Below are 21,026 nucleotides of genomic sequence, written 5' to 3'. Positions count from 1 at the left end.
CTTCGTAAGTAGCATTTCAAGATCCTGGAGTGGCCTAGCCAGTCTCCAGATCTCAACCCTATAGAAAACCTTTGGAGGGAGTTGAAAGTCCGTGTTGCCAAGCGACAGCCCCAAAACATTACTGCTCTAGAGGAGATCTGCATGGAGGAATGGGCCAACATACCAACAACAGTGTGTGCCAACCTTGTGAAAACTTACAGAAAATGTTTGACCTCTGTCATTGCCAACAAAGGATATATAACAAAGTATTGAGATGAAATTTTGTTACTGACCAAATACTTATTTTCCACCATAATTTGCAAATAAATTCTTACAAAATCAGACAATGTGATTTTCTGGATTTGTTTTCTCATTTTGTCTCCCATAGTTGAGGTCTTCATATGGTGTCAATTACAGACGCCTCTCATCTTTTTAAGTGGTGGAACTTGCACTATTGGTGACTGAATAAATACTTTTTTTCCCCACTGTATGTTCCTGCTCTTTTTAGCTGTCTATGTCAACTTTTAACCAGTTTTACACTAAAGACTAGGCAACCATTTGATCACTTCAAAACTATGCAATACTTCCTCATTGCAATGTATTTTACCTGTTCCAAAGGGCAATTAGTAACCAAACTAGAATAATGTACAAACACCAGTCATTGCACTAAGGGGAGGCCAGACAGCTAAATCGCGTCCGTTATTTTAGACTCAAAATGAAGGACGTCATTATAAACTGAGCTCAAAAAAACGTTGTGTGAACATAGCCATACGTTCCATATTTCTGTTATTTTCCTACTTCTTTCCTGTTTAGCATCTAAAACTTTAGTTGAACAGCCTTTTAGCTACTATAGATTTGACCCATGTACCATTGTTATTCGACTAGTAAGCATTCGTATATTATTTTAAAATACACTTTAAAAAAAATAGTTGACATTAGTAAAAAAGAAAATCGAGCAACAAATCAAAGCGACAAATGTGGCCCAAGGTGTCCGGCAAATGTCTGCCTGATCTATTCGCTCTTGTAAACTTACCTCTTAAAACAATGAGCAGCGGTAAGCACCCAGCAGCTGCTAATGAGAGTGGCTCCACATAACAACCTTCCATCACTGTGAGAAGATTTCAGCCGCAGAGCTACCTGCCAGGGCCAGCCGCCCCTACGTGGGAAAGAAGAACTCTCTCTTATTAAACCGAATGAAAATACAGTTTTGGAAAATACAGGCTGCTAGTGAGATTCTATATAATCAACAGTGTGAAGGCATCTGTAACTGCGCTCACTTGTACTGAGAAATCGCACTTGATAACAAACACAGTTTGTCCGGTAACTCTTTATATCCTTCACAACTTTTAATCACCCTTTATACTGTATACTGTTTATATTGTTCACTCTTTATACTGTATACTGTTTATATTGATCACTCTTTAGGCCATGTTCACACAACATATATTTTCATAAAATTATTATTACGAAAATATACGTTACCTCTCCGTCTATGGGATCACGGCCGCAGCGTCTACACATAGTATACGCTCCAGCCGGGATCCCTAGCGGCGCCGCAAACAACTGACATGTCAGTTTTCTGTGGCCGCTATTCATTGAATAGTGGCCGCAGAAAACCATGTCATGCGCACTAAGCAGCGCGGGGACATCAGAACACTGCGTCCGAAAAGATCATCCGGTACTGCAGCACTAGTCGGGATGATCTTTTCAGAGACCGGCTGTTCCGTGACACGGCAGTCTGCACATAGCCTTATACTGTATACTGTTTATACTGTTCACTCTTTAGGCCATGTTCAAACAACATATGTATTGCAACAACGGCCATGATTTATGCTAAATATACATTGTATTTGAATGAATGGAATCCTGGCTGGAGCGTATACACATAGGGGGAGATTTATCAAACATAGTGTAAAGTGAAACTGGCTCAGTTGCCCCTAGCAACCAATCAGATTCCACCTTTCATTTTCCAAAGAGTCTGTGAGGAATGAAAGGTGGAATCTGATTGGTTGCTAGGGGCAACTGAGCCAGTTTCACTTTACACCATGTTTGATAAATCTACCCCATAGTATTCCAACCGGCCGCACGAAAAACTGACATGTCAGTTTTGTGCGGCCGCTATTCATTGAATAGAGGCCGCACAGAACATGTCAGTTCACACAATAGAGAGTGCGACTCCGGCTGCACTCTCCATTGTGTGCAATGTTGAATTGCGATGCGGGCGCACATCCGAATTCAACAGAAATGAAGACCATCCGTACCGGCCAGGATGATCTTCACTAACATTGGCCGTGTTTCACGCGGTGTGAACTCGGCCTTTTACTGTATACTGTTCACTCTTTATACTGTTTATACTGTATATTGTTCATGCAGCACTCTTTATACTGTATACTTTTTATGCTGCACTCTTTATGCTATATACTGTTTATACTGTATACTGTTCATGCAGCACTCTTTATACTGTATACCGTATACTTTTCATACTACACTCTTTATACTGTATACTTTTCATACTACACTGTTTATACTGTATACTATTTATACTGTATAATGTTCATACTGCACTCTTTGTACTGTATACTGTTTATACTGTTCAGTCTTTATACTGTATACTGTTCATGCAGCACTCTTTATACTGTATACTTTTCATACTGCACTGTTTATACTGTATACTGTTTACACTGCACTGTTTATACTGTTTTTACTGCCCTTTTTATACTGTATTCTGTTCATACTGCACTCTTTGTACTGTATACTGTTTATAATGTTCACTCTTTATACTGTACAATATTTACCAGTAGAAGAAAATATTATTGTAAATATTGTAGTTATGTGGAACGTTCTGATTGTTATACTAAAAAACAAAGGCAGTGTCGTCTGCTGTTCGCACACAATCATACATTTTATGGATGAGATGGCAAAAGTGCAGGATGACCAATCACACAAGAGAACAGCAATCATCCTTAAAAAGAACTAACCCAACAAATTCCCTTCAGAAAAGCTTATTAGAATGACTACAGAAGTCTGATAAAACAAAAATATAACAAACACCGCAAAAGTCCCATTCTATTTTTATTCTATTCTTTGTCATGCTGCAACCCAATCTTAAAAATATATAAAGAATTGTAGGTGTATCCCAGGAGAGCATCTATTTTCAATCCTCATCTTCATGAATCTGTGCCTGAATGTAAAGCAACTAGCCACTGCCCTGTCTACAATAGAACGCCAAGTACTGTAAAAAGGGCTGGCGCAAGCACAGGGCTTACCCGGGCAAGTGCCAGGGCCCACAGCGCCTCTAGGGGCCCAGAGAGACACGGTGTAACATGCCAGATTATACCTGGGTACAGTTTGGCCTAGGCCAGAGTATACCCCGGCGTATAAAATATCCTAGGCCAAACTATACCCCTCCAGGCCAGAATATATTTAGAGTATAAAATAGCCATGGCCAGAGTATACCCCATGTATAAAATAGCCTAGGCCAAACTATACCCCAGTGTGTAAAATAGCCTAGGCCAGAGTATACCCCATGTATAAAATAGCCTAGGCCAAACTATACCCCAGTGTGTAAAATAGCCTAGGCCAGAGTATACCCCATGTATAAAATAGCCTAGGCCAAACTATACCCCAGTGTGTAAAATAGCCTAGGCCAGAGTATACCCCATGTATAAAATAGCCTAGGCCAAACTATACCCCAGTGTGTAAAATAGCCTAGGCCAAAGTATACCCATCCAGGCCGAAATATATCCATCTAATGTCAAACCAGGCCACAGTATACTCAATATTTGATGGGATTAAAACAGTCTAGGCCAGACTATATCCCTCCAAGTTATCATGTCACTGGTTTTCTCACTTCTGGCCCAGGTCACAGTATACCCCATGTATATACATTCTATATGAGGGGTGTAAAGTAGTCAGTCAGTATCTATGTCAGTAATGTGTGTTTGTGTATGTTAGTGGTGTCTAAAGAGATTGTGCATAGTGGATGGATGAGGGGCCCGCTGAGGCTCTGTCACCCGAGGGCCTGCAAAAACCTGGAGGCGGCCCTGACTGTAAGGGTCTATTCACACGTCAGTATATTTTTCCAATCCGCAAATTTCAGTCAGTATACAATCCGCAAATTCAGTCCGTATTGCATCCGTATTGCATCCGTATTGCATCCGTATTGCTTCAGTAAAATACAGACCCCATAGAGTTGTATTGGATGTGTAAGTTACTGTCCGTACTAGGGTCTGTCCTTTTTTTTTTGCGGAACGGATTGCAGCCCAGTACACAACACGGATGTGTGTATAGGTCCATTGAAATACATTGGTCCTATATTATTGCGGATCCGCAATTAAGGACATGAACAGGACGTATGAATAGAGCCAAACCTCATGCTTAGCTAAAACTCAACCTTAGCCCCATGACATAATAAGCACATTTTTCATTAGAAATGGCTAAGGTGGATTCATATGTTTGTATGTGTGAATGTGATGGCATGACTGATTTTAGGCATCAGCTGTGCAATCTGTCTTCCACTGTGTTCAATACTAAAGCATATGGCTGTATTTAAAAAGATGGGATGCATACATGCATAAAAACAAAGGTTCTAAGAAAAATACTTATGTGGATTCATCCTAAGTGGCAACAATCAGTCCTACAGCACCAAGTGACCCGGCACTCAAAGGAGAAAGCTGCATATAACCTCAGATTTATTATAACTACTAAAACATAGGAAATCTACTAAAAAGGATCAAATAAATGAACGTTACTTCAGATATAGGTGACGTGTTAAAGGGGTATTCCGGCAATTTATTTTTATTTATTTTTTTTCATAAATCAACTGGTACTAGAAAGTTTTATAGATTTGTAAATTACTTCTATTTAAAAATCTCAAGTTTTCCAATACTTTTCAGCTGCTGTATGTCCTGCAGGAAATTTTGTATTATTTTCAATCTGACACAGCACTCTCTGCTGCCTCCTCTGTCCGTGACAGCAACTGTCCAGATCAGCAGCAAATCCCCATAGAAAACCTCTCCTGCTCTGGACAGTTCCTGTCTCGGCCAGAGATGTCAGCAGAGAGCACTGTGTCAGACTGAAAATAAAACACTTCCTGCAGGACATACAGCAGCTAATAAGTATGGGAAGCCGTGAGATTTTTTTTAATAGAAGTAAATTACAGATCTATATAACTTTCTGACTTCAGTTGATTTGAAAGAAAAAGATTTTCACTGGACAACCCCTTCAAGTTTTTCAATTTACCAATCTGTATAACTTCCTGGAACCAATTAATTTGATTTTTTCTTTTCCTCCGGAGTAGTGTCCTAGGGTTTTAGGCCCATGTGGGAAAAAAAAGAATGTAAAAAAATATGCCTCCCATCAGGTAGGTGTCAGAATGGCTCCAATTCTTTTTCTTTTTTATTCTGTAGCAGCACTAGTGATGAGCGAACATGTTCGTACGAACATGACGTTAATTGTTCGTGTTCGACAATCATGAACAATTTTTTCGATGATCGGAATAGTTATAAAAAATAATTTTCAAACGTATTCGAACTTGCGAACGTATGCAACTGCGTAATTTACGCTTTGCACCTGATAATTTAAACTCGTGTGTAGACCAAGGCGTATGCTTCTATAGTACGTTCGTCATTTGTACGTGAATGTTCGATGAACACGAACCGTTCACGATATTTTTTTTTATGTTCGTGTTCCGAATCCAAACAGAACATCAGGATTTCATTTATCACTAAGCAGCACAACAACCCCGGTCATACAGCCAATGTTATTAAGAAATATCTTCAGTGAAAAGAAGAACAAAGAGTCCTGGAAGGGATTATATGGCCCCCACAGAGCTCTGACCTTAAAGGGGTTATCCAGCGCTATAAAAACATGGCCACTTTCCCCCCTACTCTTGTCTCCAGTTCAGGTACGGTTTGCAATTAAGCTCCATTTACTTCAATGGAACTGAGTTTCAAAACCCCACCCAAACTGGAGACAACAGTAGGGGGAAAGTGGCCATGTTTTTGTAGCGCTTTAACATCATCAATATCATCATGTCTGAAGGGTTTGTGCAGTCTTCATACGCAGAAGATCTGTGCCTTCTTCTCCAAGACGCATGGAACAACCTCCCTGCTAAGCTCCTTCAAAACAAGTGTACCAGATGCTGCTTTAACCCTTTGAGGACCAAGACCAAAATGAACCAGTAGACCACGCCATATTTTATTTTTGCGCTTTCATTTTTTCCTTCTCCCCTTTTAAGCGCTCTAGCACTTTTATTTTTTTATCTACAGGGCCATGTAAAGGATTGTTTTTTTTTTCAGGAACAGGTATTCTTTGTTGCATTTTTTTTGTGTGTTTGCAACTTCAGCCATAGCAAAGTGCTCCTGCCTAGTGTAAATGGTGTTCTAGGAGAGCTGACCAAATTTGTCTTTTTTTTCTGTGTTCCAGATGGGGGAGTGGCTGCCTCTACTTGGTCGTGTACTCCACCCATCCCACCCAGGTGGTGTAATTACTTTTGCCGGTATAAGATGGATCTTGCATGCCCAGAGCATAGGCGTATTGTACATCATGGAGAGGCCATAGTACAGTGTAGGGTCCGCCCCGGTATGAGGCCAACTTATCATGGTGGGGTAGTTTACACCATTTGCAAATGGTAACCAAGAGCCTCATTATTTTTGTGAGAATTTTTTGTAGCAGTTGGGGGGGGCTGGTTTTAACTATTTTCATGTCTATGTTGGGTCTGTATCTTGCTATTGCGATGAGCTGTTGCATTTTTTTGTGTTCTTTGTAATGGCGTCTTTCTTTCTACCATAACATGTATGATAAAACCCACAAAACATTATTTATGAAAATATAAATCGGACAAATTGGAAAAAAGATGCAATATGGTAACTTTTTGGGGGTTCCTGTGTCTACGTAATGCACTATATGGTAAAAGCGACATGATACCATTATTCTCTAGGTCATTCCGAACACAACCACATGCAGGTTTACACAGAATTTCAAATATTTAAATTTTTTTGGAAGAAATTCTTTTGTTTTTTGCAATTAATAAAACAGCCGTATTGTGACTCTTATAACGGTTTTAGTTTTTCACCTACGGGGCTGTATGGGGTGTCATTTTTTGTGCCATGATCTCTAGTTTTTATTAACACCATATTTGTGTAGCGCGGACGTTTTGATCACTTTTTATAATTTTTTTTATATATATATAATGTAACAAAACAATCTGTAACCCTGGCGCTTTTCTCCCTCTTTTCGTTTACGCCGTTCGCGATGACGATCATTATATTTTAATAGATCAGACAATTACGCACACTACGGTATATTATATGTTTATTTATTTTTATATGTTTTATTTATATTATAGGATAGGGGGGTGATTTTAACTTTTATTGGGGGAGGGGCTTTGGGGTACATTTTTTTTTTTTACACACTTTAATATTGTCTAAGCCATAGGCATAGCATTGATCAGTGTAATAGGCCTGTGGCAGACTCAATGAGCAGATTGCCAATCGGACCGCACGGAGGAAGGTAAGAGACCTCCAGCGATCGGGACCCCCCAGTCACACTGCAGGGGTCCCGATCAGTAAGTGTCAGGAGTTTCCCCTGTCACCTACACTTAAATGCCGCAACTGCGTTGTTTAAGGGGTTAATGACAGGCTGCAGTGTGATCGCTGTAGCCTGCCATTAACTGGCCCCCACCTACTTTTACTTCATAACACAGGACGTACCGGTACTGGGGACAGGCTTTCAAGGCGTACAGGTACGTTTTTGGTCATCTAGGGGTTAAAGACAAATATTTGCTAAATTTTGACGTCATTTAGATTTCTTTCTATTCATTTTCTCTACTTTTTACAATTAATAAAAAAACGAACTAACATGTTAAGTTTTATATTCTCCACATTTTTTCCACATTTACCTGAAACTAAACCTGAAACTTTAATGTACATTCCACCTTTGCATCACCATTGGTCTAGTACTGTCATTTAAGCAAAAACTTGGCGAGTTCTCTTACCGTAAAGAATTCCTTCCACCGATAATACGTTTAGGACGTCGATGCAGTAACCGTAGCCCACAGACAGAGGGGGATTCTGTGAAACAATTATTTAAAGTAAATAAATACTTGATAATTAGTGTATGGTAAATGCATAATAATAAAAAGTATTTGAAGTAATAAAATCTATAATCAATCAATAGGGGTTGTGATAGAAAGCAGCTTTGTAATCTGCATGCTTAATTTTTTTTTAGTTTTCTGTTTAAATCGACCTTAAACATATGGCCACTAGGTGTCTCCCTTTTTCTAAAACTGCAGCCCATGCTCCCTCCTAGTCTTTTTTGCTTTTCAATAAAAGACACTTAAAGGGGTTGTCCAGCAAAAATCTTTTTTCTTTCAATTCAACTATTGTCAGAAAGTTATATAGATTTGTAATTTACTTCTACTAAAAAATCTGAAGTCTTCCCATACTTATCAGCTGCTGTATAGGACATACAGCAGCTGATAAGTATGGGAAGACTTCAGATTTTTTAGTAGAAGTAAATTACAAATCTATATAACTTTCTGACAATAGTTGATTTGAAAGAAAAAGATTTTGGCTGGACAACCCCTTTAACACAGAAAGTGTCCTGTGCAGTCCCACACATGCTTAGGTATGCTACCATTTTCAAAATGACATCACTTCTTGTACACGCCCACAGAGTATAGGAGTACTGCAGATAAGATGAACAGAGAAACGGGTCTAATTTCTGCCAAAGCAAAAACCTTAAAGGGATACTCCAGCGAAAATAAAATATATATTTTCAGATCAACTGGTGTCAAAAAGTTGTAAAAATTCCTTCAAGTAGTTATCAGCTGCTGTATGTCCTGCAGGAAGTGATGTATTCTTTCCAGCCTGACACAATGAACTGAACTGAATGTCATAAACTGTCCAGCGCAGGACAGGGATTTGCTACTGAGGTGGCAACAGAGAGCACTGTGTAAAGCTGGAAATAAAACACCACTTCCTGCAGGGCATGCAACAGAGATTTTTTTTTTCTTTAACAGAAATCATTTACAAATTTGCATAACTTTCTGACACCAGTTGATTTGAAAATATTTTTCCCCGCTGGAGTACCCCTTTAAACAATAAAAAAAAGGGTCTAGGAAGTGAGGCTGCATGTTTTTATTTTAATACAATTAAAGTGTCACTGTCCTATTTTTATTTATTTATTTATTTATTTTTGCAGAAATCAATAGTCCAGGCGATTTTAGAAAACTTTGTAATTGGGTTTATTAGCCAAATATGTCATTATCTGCATTCAAAAAGATTTTCCCCAGGTCCCCCCCCCCCCTCCTCTCTCTCATTCACTGCTCATTATCAGGAAATCTCGACTCTTTTACATCAGACGTGCCCCTGTCTGTTCTATGGAAAGGGGAGGAGGGAGATTAGTCGGCAGCAGAGAGCAGAGAACAAAGGATTTCACAGTGGGACCTGTGTGCAAGCCGTTATTCAGAGGTCAGAGAGGTCAGTGCTGACTTCAGAGGAGATAGCCCAGTGATGTAGCTGTAAATTAACTCTTTGTTGTCCCATTTTGGTGCCTCATCTCCCTCCACCCCTCCCCTCTCCATTAAGTTTCTTAAAATCGCCTGTACTATTGATTTATGTAAAAAAAAAAAATTAAACGACACGTACACTTTAAAATTATCCTATGCTATATATAATGAGTGTGAATACTGGTACTGTATATAGTCAGCTTGAGTAGATGCAGACCTCTAGACAACCATATATATGCGCCACATTTAAAAATATATTTAAAATGCAACTTATAAAGCAGATGATAAGACTGCTGTGTTACTGTGATGGCAAAATGAAGCCCTGGTCGGCAATTTGCCGCATGTGGTGTAAGAGATTTTTTTTTTTTGTAAACACATTTGTATATCCCATCTCTATTTTGGTTCCGTAATAATACCCAATGCACAAGCAAACCTGTTCTCAACTGCTTTGTATTATTCATTTTAATAGTACTTTCCATCCGTAGAATGAGACATCCATGTATGTAATTGCCAAATAAAGTAGAAAACCTGCTGGCTTAGTTAAAATTGCTATGATATTGTACAAATTCATTACCGGATAGACCTTAATAAACCATTTAAAACGGAAAACAAAAGAAACAATTTAACAGCGCTCCTGGGGTGTTTCATTTACACAATTCTTGACCCCCTTCAAAAGTACGGTCCTTCATGCACAATAAAACCCGTCTATCACTGTAACTGCCTTGTTAAAGTTGCAGATGTAGCAAAAAAAATTGCAAAACATTAATAATAATGGAGGTTATAGATTGTATCTCTTGTTCCGTCACAGTGGTTTTGTATAGAACTAGAAAGGAAATTACCAACTACTTTGATCTTCTGCATCTACATCGTAGGACTGAGATATTTATATGCATCAAATTCATATACTATTGCTTTTTATAGCTTTAGTCAGTGTGTGTGGTTAGTTATACAGTGGTACCCTGTTTACCCAAAAATAAGACAGTGTCTTATATAAATTTTTGCTCCCAAAGAATTCACACTTCCTCCCTGTCCCGTCTCTCCCCTCACTGTCCCACCAGTCCCGTCTCTCCCCGTATGGTCCCATCAGTCCTGTCTCTCCCCTCACTGTCCCATCAGTCCTGTCTCTCTCATCACTGTCCCATCAGTCCTATCTCTCTCATCACTGTCCCATCAGTCCCGTCTCTCCCCTCACTGTCCCATCAGTCCCGTCTCTCCCCTCACTGTCCCATCAGTCCTGTCTCTCTCATCACTGTCCCATCAGTCCTATCTCTCCCCTCACTGTCCCATCAGTCCTGTCTCTCTCATCACTGTCCCATCAGTCCTATCTCTCTCATCACTGTCCCATCAGTCCTGTCTCTCCCCTCACTGTCCCATCAGTCCTGTCTCTCTCATCACTGTCCCATCAGTCCTATCTCTCCCCTCACTGTCCCATCAGTCCTGTCTCTCTCATCACTGTCCCATCAGTCCTATCTCTCTCATCACTGTCCCACCAGTCCTGTCTCTCCCCGTATGGTCCCATCAGTCCTGTCTCTCCCCTCACTGTCCCATCAGTCCCGTCTCTCCCCTCACTGTCCCACCAGTCCTGTCTCTCCCCGTATGGTCCCATCAGTCCTGTCTCTCCCCTCACTGTCCCATCAGTCCTGTCTCTCTCATCACTGTCCCATCAGTCCCGTCTCTCCCCGTATGGTCCCATCAGTCCTGTCTCTCTCATCACTGTCCCATCAGTCCCGTCTCTCCCCGTATGGTCCCATCAGTCCTGTCTCTCTCATCACTGTCCCATCAGTCCTGTCTCTCTCATCGCTGTCCCATCAGTCCCATCTCTCCCCTCATGGTCCCATCAGTCCCGTCTCTCCCCTCACTGTCCCATCGGTCCCGTCTCTCCCCTCACTGTCCCATCAGTCCTATCTCTCTCATCACTGTCCCATCAGTCCCGTCTCTCCCCTCACTGTCCCATCAGTCCTATCTCTCCCCTCACTGTCCCATCAGTCCCATCAGTCCTATCTCTCTCATCACTGTCCCATCAGTCCCGTCTCTCCCCTCACTGTCCCATCAGTCCTATCTCTCCCCTCACTGTCCCATCAGTCCCATCAGTCCTATCTCTCTCATCACTATCCCATCAGTCCCGTCTCTCCCCTTACTGTCCCATCAGTCCTGTCTCTCCCCTCACTGTCCCATTAGTCCCATCAGTCCTATCTCTCTCATCACTGTCCCATCAGTCCCGTATCTCCCCTCACTGTCCCATCAGTCCTGTCTCTCCCCTCACTGTCCCATCAGTCCTGTATCTCCCCTTACTGTCCCATCACTCCCATCTCTCCCCTCACTGTCCCATCAGTCCCGTCTCTATCATCACTGTCCCATCAGTCCTATCTCTCCCCTCATGGTCCCATCAGTCCTGTCTCCCCTCACTGTCCCATCAGTCCTGTATTTCCCCTCACTGTCCCATCAGTCCCGTATCTCCCCTCACTGTCCCATCAGTCCTGTCTCTCCCCTCACTGTCCCATCAGTCCTGTATCTCCCCTTACTGTCCCATCACTCCCGTCTCTCCCCTCACTGTCCCATCAGTCCCGTCTCTATCATCACTGTCCCATCAGTCCTATCTCTCCCCTCATGGTCCCATCAGTCCTGTCTCCCCTCACTGTCCCATCAGTCCTGTATTTCCCCTCACTGTCCCATCAGTCCCGTCTCTCCCCTCACTGTCCCATCAGTCCTGTCTCTCCCCTCATGGTCCCATCAGTCCCGTCTTTCCCCTCACTGTCCCATCAGTCCCGTCTCTCCCCTCACTGTCCCATCAGTCCTGTATTTCCCCTCACTGTCCCATCAGTCCTGTCCCTCCCCTCACTGTTTGGTCCTGCTTAGGACTGGTCCATGCACCTCTGCCGGGTCCCGGTAACACCATTGTGGTGCAGAGATGGCGACTGCCAGACCTTTAGGTGGAGACATCGGGATGACTGTAGCTAGCGACACCCCCATGCATCCCCAGCACGCCACCCTGCCCCTTCACAGAGTGGCACGTAGACGTTATCATGCTGGCGGCCTGAATATTCCTCACATAGGGCGCCGCCTCTTCCCCTCACAGGGCGCACGCCTAGGTGTCATCTCGCTGGGTTGCAGGATGTGAACTCGGGCATGCAGTGGGACATGCGTCAGGATGTGGGGGCCACAGACCAGTGGTATGCTTGCTGCGTCAGCGGTGAAGGACCACAAGGGGCTGGTGGTGGCGTGTGGTAGAGGGTAGCGGCATGGTGGTGGGGGTCTTATTTTTGGGGATGCCATATTTTAAATGATCATGTAAATTCTCCACTTTACCTTATATTTGGAAGATGTCTTATTTTCAGGGGAAACACGGTAGTAAGTAGGGTAGTTAAAAAAAAAATAAAAAAAAATGGATGATCTTCCCTGCAATGAAAATGCAAGAATGCAAAAGACCCCCAAAAGTCATGCATGCCCTTTGTAAATTTAGGCTGCGTTCACACTACGTATATTTCAGTCAGTATATGTATATTTCAGTCAGTATATTTCAGTCAGTATTGTGGTCCTCATATTGCAACCAAAACCAGGAGTGGATTAAAAACACAGAAAGGATCTGTTCACACAATGTTGAAATTGAGTGGATGGCCGCCATTTAATAGCAAATATTTGCTGTTATTTTAGAACAACAACTGTTATATTGAAATAATGGCCGTTATTTACTGTTATATGGCGGCCATCCACTCAATTTCAACATTGTGTGAACAGAGCCTTTCTGTGTTTTTAATCTACTCCTGGTTTTGGTTGCAATACTGACTGAAATATACTGACTGAAGTATACTGACTGAAATATACGTAGTGTGAACGCAGCCTTATGGGGAATTCCAACAATCAAATTGATCCATAGTGGTACAAGACGTTAATTTATCTAAGCTTTTGACGTCATCTAGACATGGCAAAAGTTTAGATCACAGTGAGTCTGTCTTTTAACTCGCTACAATCGCTAGTGATAAGGGGGTGAAGCATGGAGTAGCATGCTTGATTCTTTCATCCGGCCATAAGATGCAACTTAATCGCTACTGTGCATTTGCCTCGCGATCACAGTGGGTCTCAGGACCAGGTGACATGTAAAAACATTGAATAATTGACAGTACGGCCCCGTTCCCACTGAGGAAAGGTAGCGTAATTCCGCAACGGAATTGTCCGCCACTGAATGCCGTTAGCCTCCTGCTCATAATGGGAGTCTATGGGAGGTGCGCGCTCCTGCTCTATACGCGCTGAAGAATGAACATGTTCATTCTTCAGCGCGGACAGGGCAGGAGCGCGCGTAAAATGTGAACAGTACTAGTTTGCATAGATTTGATCTGTGACGTCCGTAAATACGGACCCCATAGACTTCTATTGGTAATCCACACGCTGCGGCCTAGCATTCATCTCGCATACATGTATATACGCAAGGACGAATAAAAGATACACTAATGCTACGCACCTCGTTATTGCTCCGCTATTACATATTTTCCGATTTGCACCTGATAATCTGTATGCACCGAAATGTACGCTTCTACTATACGTTCGTTATTTGTGCGTGAATGTTCGGCAAACACGAACCGAACCGATCATTTTTTTTTATGTACATGTTCGGAATCCAAACCAAACATCAGAATGTTCGCTCATCGCTAGTCATACGGAGACATAATAAGCATGGGGTCCACCCTTCTGGGTAAACGGTGTATCTTTAATGTGATACAAAAGTTTCCCATGACAAATAAGTTTCTCCAACTTCCTACATGTTAGAAGTAACCGTGAAATTGTCAAGTCTGATAATTATTTATGCTGTGAACTGAATGGCTTCTTCTGTCCTGAGAGTTCTATTGATTGCAGAAATCTATGATCTGCAAAACTTCATTTATTCTAGGAAAATAGGATCATTGCTTAGCAACGGCACCCATAGCATCCCCCCAACTCTTAATTGGTACTGTAACTTGGCAGTTGCCTACTTGTCTCTGATTGAGGCTGTTAATAATGTATCTTCTTGTTTCTTCACTCCACAGGCTTCGGCAGAACAGCTGTGACTGTGACTAAGGAGAATGTCAAGTAAATGAAGTTTCTGACCTTCCTCTAGACACAGTGAACTCATTTGCCTGTGGACTTCTTATAGGCACCGAGAGAAGAGACAGGACCATTTTTAATAAAAACATTTCCATTTGGTTGAGAGATGTAGGAAGGTGCTTTCGCTATCATCAAAAATAGAAGGCACATTTATAATACTTTGCTCGGCTTTTAATGAGCTCTTCTCCTAGCTCCCTGCACAACACTAAAAGCAAATGGATCGTGATATTTCCCTACTGTTTCTATAATAGGCATATATATTCAGGTGTATGGCGAGATTTAATTGACTTTGAACTATTTTTCTATTTTATTTATTTTTGTCTTAATTTTGCTATATTCATAGATGGTTAAAGGGGCATTCTGCTCAAACATAACTTTTCATATGTTGCTGCCCATGGTGAGACTAACAATTCATTCCATACTTTTTATTATCTTTTCAGTCTCCTTCCTCCAGTTCTGAGTCGAGTTGATCGAACCACGGGAAATACTATGTTCGATCGAACTTGATCATTCATGAACCTGCCGCATTTGATTGCTCATGCCTTCCTGGTCCATAGGGAATTCTTACCTAGGCTGAATCCCGGAATTCCAAGCAGTACCTGGGCAGTCTCCTCCTTCCCCATGGACCCGGAAGGCATCAGCAATCAAATGTGGCAGGTTCATGAATGTTCGAGTTCGATCGAACATAGTATTTCCCGAGGTTCGATCAACCCTAGTTCTGAGTTGCTGCTCTCGTCATATGCTAAAAAAGGGTCCGTGGAGCCTCTGTTGCTAGTCTCAAAACACGGTAATAGCTAGATATCCCTCCAGAGGAGGAGGCCTGTTGCCAAGGGGTGCAACTGCGAACATCAAACCAACCTGATAAGCAGCACTCTAAGTCCCACTCTTCTACGAGTACCGGAACGCAAATGGGGAAATACTAGGGTGTCCCCTTTTGCGTCAAAGTCTAAGCCTGTTGCGAGTATTTTGACTTGACAAGGGATTACCAAGGCAGGGATTCATCTACAGACAGCTGTTTTGGGGTATTTGCCCCTCGTCAGTGTGGAACAGGATTCTGGCTAACCGGGGCAATGAAAAATAGACCAACAAAACACAACAATCGCTGAGCTCAGTGGAATCGGTGAAAAAAATCCAATAGAGTACTCATTTAAAAGTCTCCATTGATACATTGCCCCCTATAAAATTTGAATATGCAAAGAAAGGGTCTGTGGAGCCACGGTTGCGAGTCTTAAAACACGGGAATAGCCAGATATCCAGATATAGCAAGAGGAAGAAGCCTGTTGCCAAGGGGTGCGTCCCAGTGGGGAGAACATTAAACCACCCTGATACTCAGACCCTTTAGTCCCACTATGCCGCAAGTACCGGGACACAAATAGGGAAATACCAGGGTGGCCCCTTTTGAGTCAAAGTCTAACTCAGTTGTGAGTATTGCGACATAAAACAAGGGATTACCACAGCCAGGCATCCATCCACAGACAGCTGCTTTCAGCTGAAGACACTAAAAACTGTGTGTGAGCTTTTCTCTCCTTCTCTCCCACCTCCCTTCAGAGATGGTTGATGTAAACAAGTCCATATCTGCAACTTTGTACCAACTTTGTAACTCTTAGAGTCATAATCACAGTGAGTTCATCAGCAACTTGGTTAACCTTTCCAGCATTAAAAAGAAACTACAAAGATGCAAATACAGCCTGCCAAGGACTTGTTAACATTGGCCATCTTGGAAGGGGGGCTGGAGATGGAGAGAAAAACTCAGACAGTTTTTTGTGTCTTCAGCAGAAAGCAGCAGCTCATAACTGGGGAAAGGAGACTAAATAGATAATAACAAGTATGGAATGAATTGTTAGTCTCACCATGGGCAGCGGGACAGCCATATTTAGTTTCCATATCCCAGCAGTTGCACCCCTGCTGTTTACTTATCACCTTGGCCAGACGTATCAAACTCAAATACACAGCAGACCAACATTAAAAACTTTGACCAAGTTGCCAGCCAACCTTAATATTTATTGAAAAAATGTGTAGAACTGAGAAGATTTTTCCTTCTCACCAGATATGACCTTTTTATAAACAAACAAACAAACAGGCTTAGAAAAACATGGGCACTTTCCTCCAGAAACAGCGCCACTCTTGTCCACAGTTTGGATGTGGTTTTGCAACTGTGAACTGAATTGTTATACCAGACACAATCTGTTTTTGCAAGAAAGTCTGCTCCTGGCAGTTAAATGGCAATGGGAAGTGCTTTCATTGCTGTGTAAGAGCCCTGTAACGCTCAATGTGTTGTATGAGACGTGATGCTGGCATATATGACCAGTCTCACGAGAAAGGGAATGTCACTTCTGGCAACACCACCGCAAGGCTTTCGTCGAACGCAGAATGACTTGACATATATACTATATACATCTGATGTGCACCCCTAACTACTGTAATGAGTCAGCAGAGCATTGTGGGATTTGTAGTATAAGGGTGCACATACACCTTATACTGACGCCATATCGACCACATATGTATGGGGTCCTTTAGCCCTGCATGCGCTGTCTACTGGTGGGCCAGCTCTAGTAGACATTTAGGGGGACATTTATCAACGTTCTGGCAGGGGCTAAGGCCGGGGAGAAGGCGCAGACTTGCCCCTTCTCCCTGGCGTACGGCTGCCGTATACCCGCCAGGCCGATGGGCGGGCGGGCGCCTCTTAGTGAATACGGTGGGGGAAGGGGGCATGGCCTAATTTAAGACTGGTCTTGGCCGATATGCCAGTCTTCGACCTGCGGACCAGGGTTTGACGCTACAATAGAAGCTGAGTTACTTTCAAGGGGAAACTCTTGACCATATCTTGGAGTGTACTAGATCTAGGGTAATACTGTACATACCATTCTCGACCCAAGACCTAGTATTAATTAGAGCCTACCTTTATGTCCTACAGCTGTTATCTTCTTGCTCAAGTAATCACAGATCACTCCAGCATCTTCACTATGGCGACAGTTGTGCTTTCCAATATCTTCCTTTATACAGTCTGCCAATGATCTTTCATTTCCAGTACATTTAACATTATCAACATGAATCGGCCCTTTGCCTTCTCCAAAATAAGCCATGTTCCTGGCCTTTGCAGGACCCCTGAAATATTAATAGCACTCTGTAAGGGTTAAAATGTTATGCTCCGGTTAAGATTAAAAAAAAAAATAACAGTTTCACTTTAAAGAGGTTACCAGCGTTAGAAAAACATGGCCGCTTTATTCCAGAGACAATGCGACCCTTGTCTAATGGTCAGGTGTGGTTTGTAATTACGCTCCATTCACTTCAATGAAAGTGAGTTGCTAAATCCCTCCTACCCAAACTGGAGACGAGAGTGCTGGTGCTGTCTCTTGAAGAAAGTGGGCATGTTCTTCTAATGCTGGATAACCCCTTTACTGATTAAAAATATAGCAACATAAGCAAGAAAACAGACACTGGCACCACCAGCATCACAAACACTAGTAGGAGCACATTGGAGCATTGGAGGTGGAGTATGAACAGAGAAAGAAAACGTCCAACAAATACAGGTAAAGATGAAAAAAACGGTGGCATCCTCCTATTAATAAAACTCAATCTTTATTATTTCATTGAATCATGGTACCAGGTCAGGAGACACATCTCTATTCATTCTTATGGAGCCGATGGAAAGAGCCAAGTACAGCTCCCTTCTGGCGTACTTGTCTCTTGCCGTTGCTCTATAGGAATGAATACAGCCGCTTGTCACATTCCATAACCACGGCTTTATTCATAATACAGAAGCCAGTGTTGTATATTCACCTAAATATTCGTATAATTCAGGATTTGCGAATTTATTATGTGCGGAAAAATTTTTAATTTGCACCTACTAGTGCAGGATTACTGGTCCAGAGCAGGTGAATACATTTCACTTGTTTCTTAGACAAAAATGCTGTGCGCAATTTTTAAGCAATGCACAATTTTTAGGACATGCACTCAACAATAAATTCCACCCCCAATGTTTGCTAAATTATCCTACTCTTCTCCATGAGGTCTGGTGTTGCAACTCAGCCCCATTTATTTAGATAGAAAGTTAACCTTTGCAACCATTCATTTCATTATGTCAGTATTTACAATGCAAAATGCATAACGGGGAAAAAATTGTGCAAATTGCAATTGCTCAAGTCCGTATAATTACAATATCTAATTTTTATAGTTTTGTTAAAAAAAAATTATCATGTTTTATTAACTACATTGAAAAATACATTAAAAACATTTCCTTGTCTGTGTAGATCTGAGCATTTTTTATTGCATTTAAAAATGGTAGGGGACTTGTATGAGCAGTCATTCAATTGCTCATATAGGTCAATGCAGTATGTATGTACCACTGAAGTGCCATTGGCACAGCCAATTCACCAATATAACTGATGAGTCAGGGAGCCACAGAAAGCCTAGCAGTGGCCCCAGGCTGCTCTGACATTGCAGTGACTTGTAAATGCAGCTCTCAGTTTTGAACAGAGGCATTTAAAGGACAACTCCGGCGTCAGCAAAAAAAAACACAACATTAACAGACACAGACTCTATACTCACCATCCCTTCCAAGTCGATCGCCATTCGAAAATCCCGCTGGCTACGGTCCCCGTCAACCCCGTCCGCATCTTCATCTTCTTCTTTACTTCTGGGGTCCCATGGCATAAATGCACCGGCAGCCTTTTCATTGGCTGGAATGCATCACATGGCTTCCAGCTTATATAACTTTGTAATGTGTGTTAGTTAATGGGGGGGGGGACGCCCGAGTTGTCCTTTAAGTGGTCAAGTAGCCAGTAAGGCAATCACTGCATGCTAATAGTGATGGTCCCCAGCTGCTAAAAGCACCTTGGAGTCAAGGTCTTTGGTGTGGGTTCAAGTCCCGAGCCATTTCCACACCCCTTTAATGGCCTCATGATTAAAATAAATGTTGTGTGTGTACATTGAGTAAACATACACAGTACAGGTAAGTGAACCCTTTAATTTAAAGTGTCTCTGTCGTTATACTTTCAAAATCTAAATCAACAGTAGATGTGATATAAAGCAAGTTTGCAATTTAAATTCATTATTTTTTGTGTTGTCATGCTGTAAAACAAAACTGAACTTACCAGACATCCAGGTCCGGTCTCCTGAAGCTTTTTAGTATTTTGCTGGTTGAAAAAAAGACACTAAACCCATGAAGTCCCGGCAAGTACATAGTACAGAGAGTCATGGCTCAATGTGTCCATCAATCAAATGACTGCCTTCTCTGTGAGAGCAGATGACCTGGGAAACACTGGACTTCCTGTGTTAAGGCTAAAAATAAAATGTCTAAACACAGGAAGTGCCGTGTTTTACAGCCTGATATATAATTAAAAAAATAATGAATATATATAGCAAACTTGCTTTATAACGCATCTACTGTTGTTTTTTATTTTGAAAGGGACACTTTAATAACTCATCAATGCCCCTTTAGCATCATTCACCTCTAAAAAATATTTTCTGTAGCTGTAAATAGGATTTATACAACTTTTTTCCCTACACGTGTGTTTTAGTTTATCAATAGTTCTGGGATGCCTTGTGTGCACAGTCCTCTTGAGGTTAAGACTCTAACTTGGCAATTTCAAATTATGAACCTTTATTTTTGTTTTGTTTTTTTTATTTTTCCAACCATTCCTAAGTTGGATTACTTGTGTGCTTTGGGTCATTTCAACTTGAGGTCATGAGCTGCTGCCCTCACATTCTCCTCTAGAATGGTTTGATACAGTTTTGAATTTATTGTTTCAGGCCCCAGGCATCCAAGCCCTGTGGCAGTAAAGCAACAGTGAACAATGAGACCACTCTTCCCAATTGGTATGAGATTTCAGTGTTGGTGTGCACTGTTCTTTTATATCTTAAAATATAGCATTGTGCATTTATGGTAAATTTTTGTCTCATCTATCGACCAAAACTTTTGCCTGAACCATTGTGGAACATCATGGTAGACTAATAAAAGTGGGGATGGGCCACATTGTTTTTTGGACAGCAGCACCTTCCTTCATGATGTCCTTTCATGAACACCAGTTTTTCTCACCTCTTTATTAGAGATAATCGAACATCGGGAAATGTTAGTTTCAATCGAACTTGAACCTTCAGCATTTGATTCCCGCTGCCTTCCTGTTCCGCGGGAAAGGTGAAGACTGCCCAAGTACCGCCTGGAAAAGAGGGATACAGCCTACATAGGCTGTATCCCTCTTTTCCAGGCGGTACTCGGGCAGTCTCCACCTTCCCCGCAAAACGGGAATCAAATGCTGAAGGTTCGAGAAGGTTCAAGTTCAATCGAACCTAACATTTTCCAATGTTCGATCATCTCCACTCTTTATAGACTGTCCATTCTGCTCTTGGAGTGTTCTAAGAATTTACATATCTCCATCATCCAGCATATTTGCTATCTGTGTGCATGCAGTGTTTTTTTGATCCAAAAAATTGAAGCCAGATGGCAAATATGCCATATGGT

General features: G+C 41.9%; 1 protein-coding gene across 1 annotated transcript in view; it reads right to left on the bottom strand.

The window, feature by feature from the left end:
- PRSS12 (serine protease 12) overlaps nt 1-21,026 on the bottom strand; it is a 110,452-nt gene that overhangs the window by 16,729 nt on the left and 72,697 nt on the right. The window contains exons 10-12 of the mRNA XM_069978452.1: nt 17,466-17,671; nt 7,976-8,051; nt 1,013-1,135 (exon numbers count right to left, since the gene is read on the bottom strand). Coding sequence (XP_069834553.1) covers nt 1,013-1,135; nt 7,976-8,051; nt 17,466-17,671 — 405 coding nt within the window. The remainder of the gene's footprint in view (nt 1-1,012; nt 1,136-7,975; nt 8,052-17,465; nt 17,672-21,026) is intronic.

This window comes from Dendropsophus ebraccatus, chromosome 7, assembly GCF_027789765.1.
Source record: "Dendropsophus ebraccatus isolate aDenEbr1 chromosome 7, aDenEbr1.pat, whole genome shotgun sequence".
Taxonomy (NCBI): Eukaryota; Metazoa; Chordata; class Amphibia; order Anura; family Hylidae; genus Dendropsophus; species Dendropsophus ebraccatus.
Note: the sequence above shows the minus strand (reverse complement) of the source record. Positions and strands in the feature narration are given on the sequence as shown.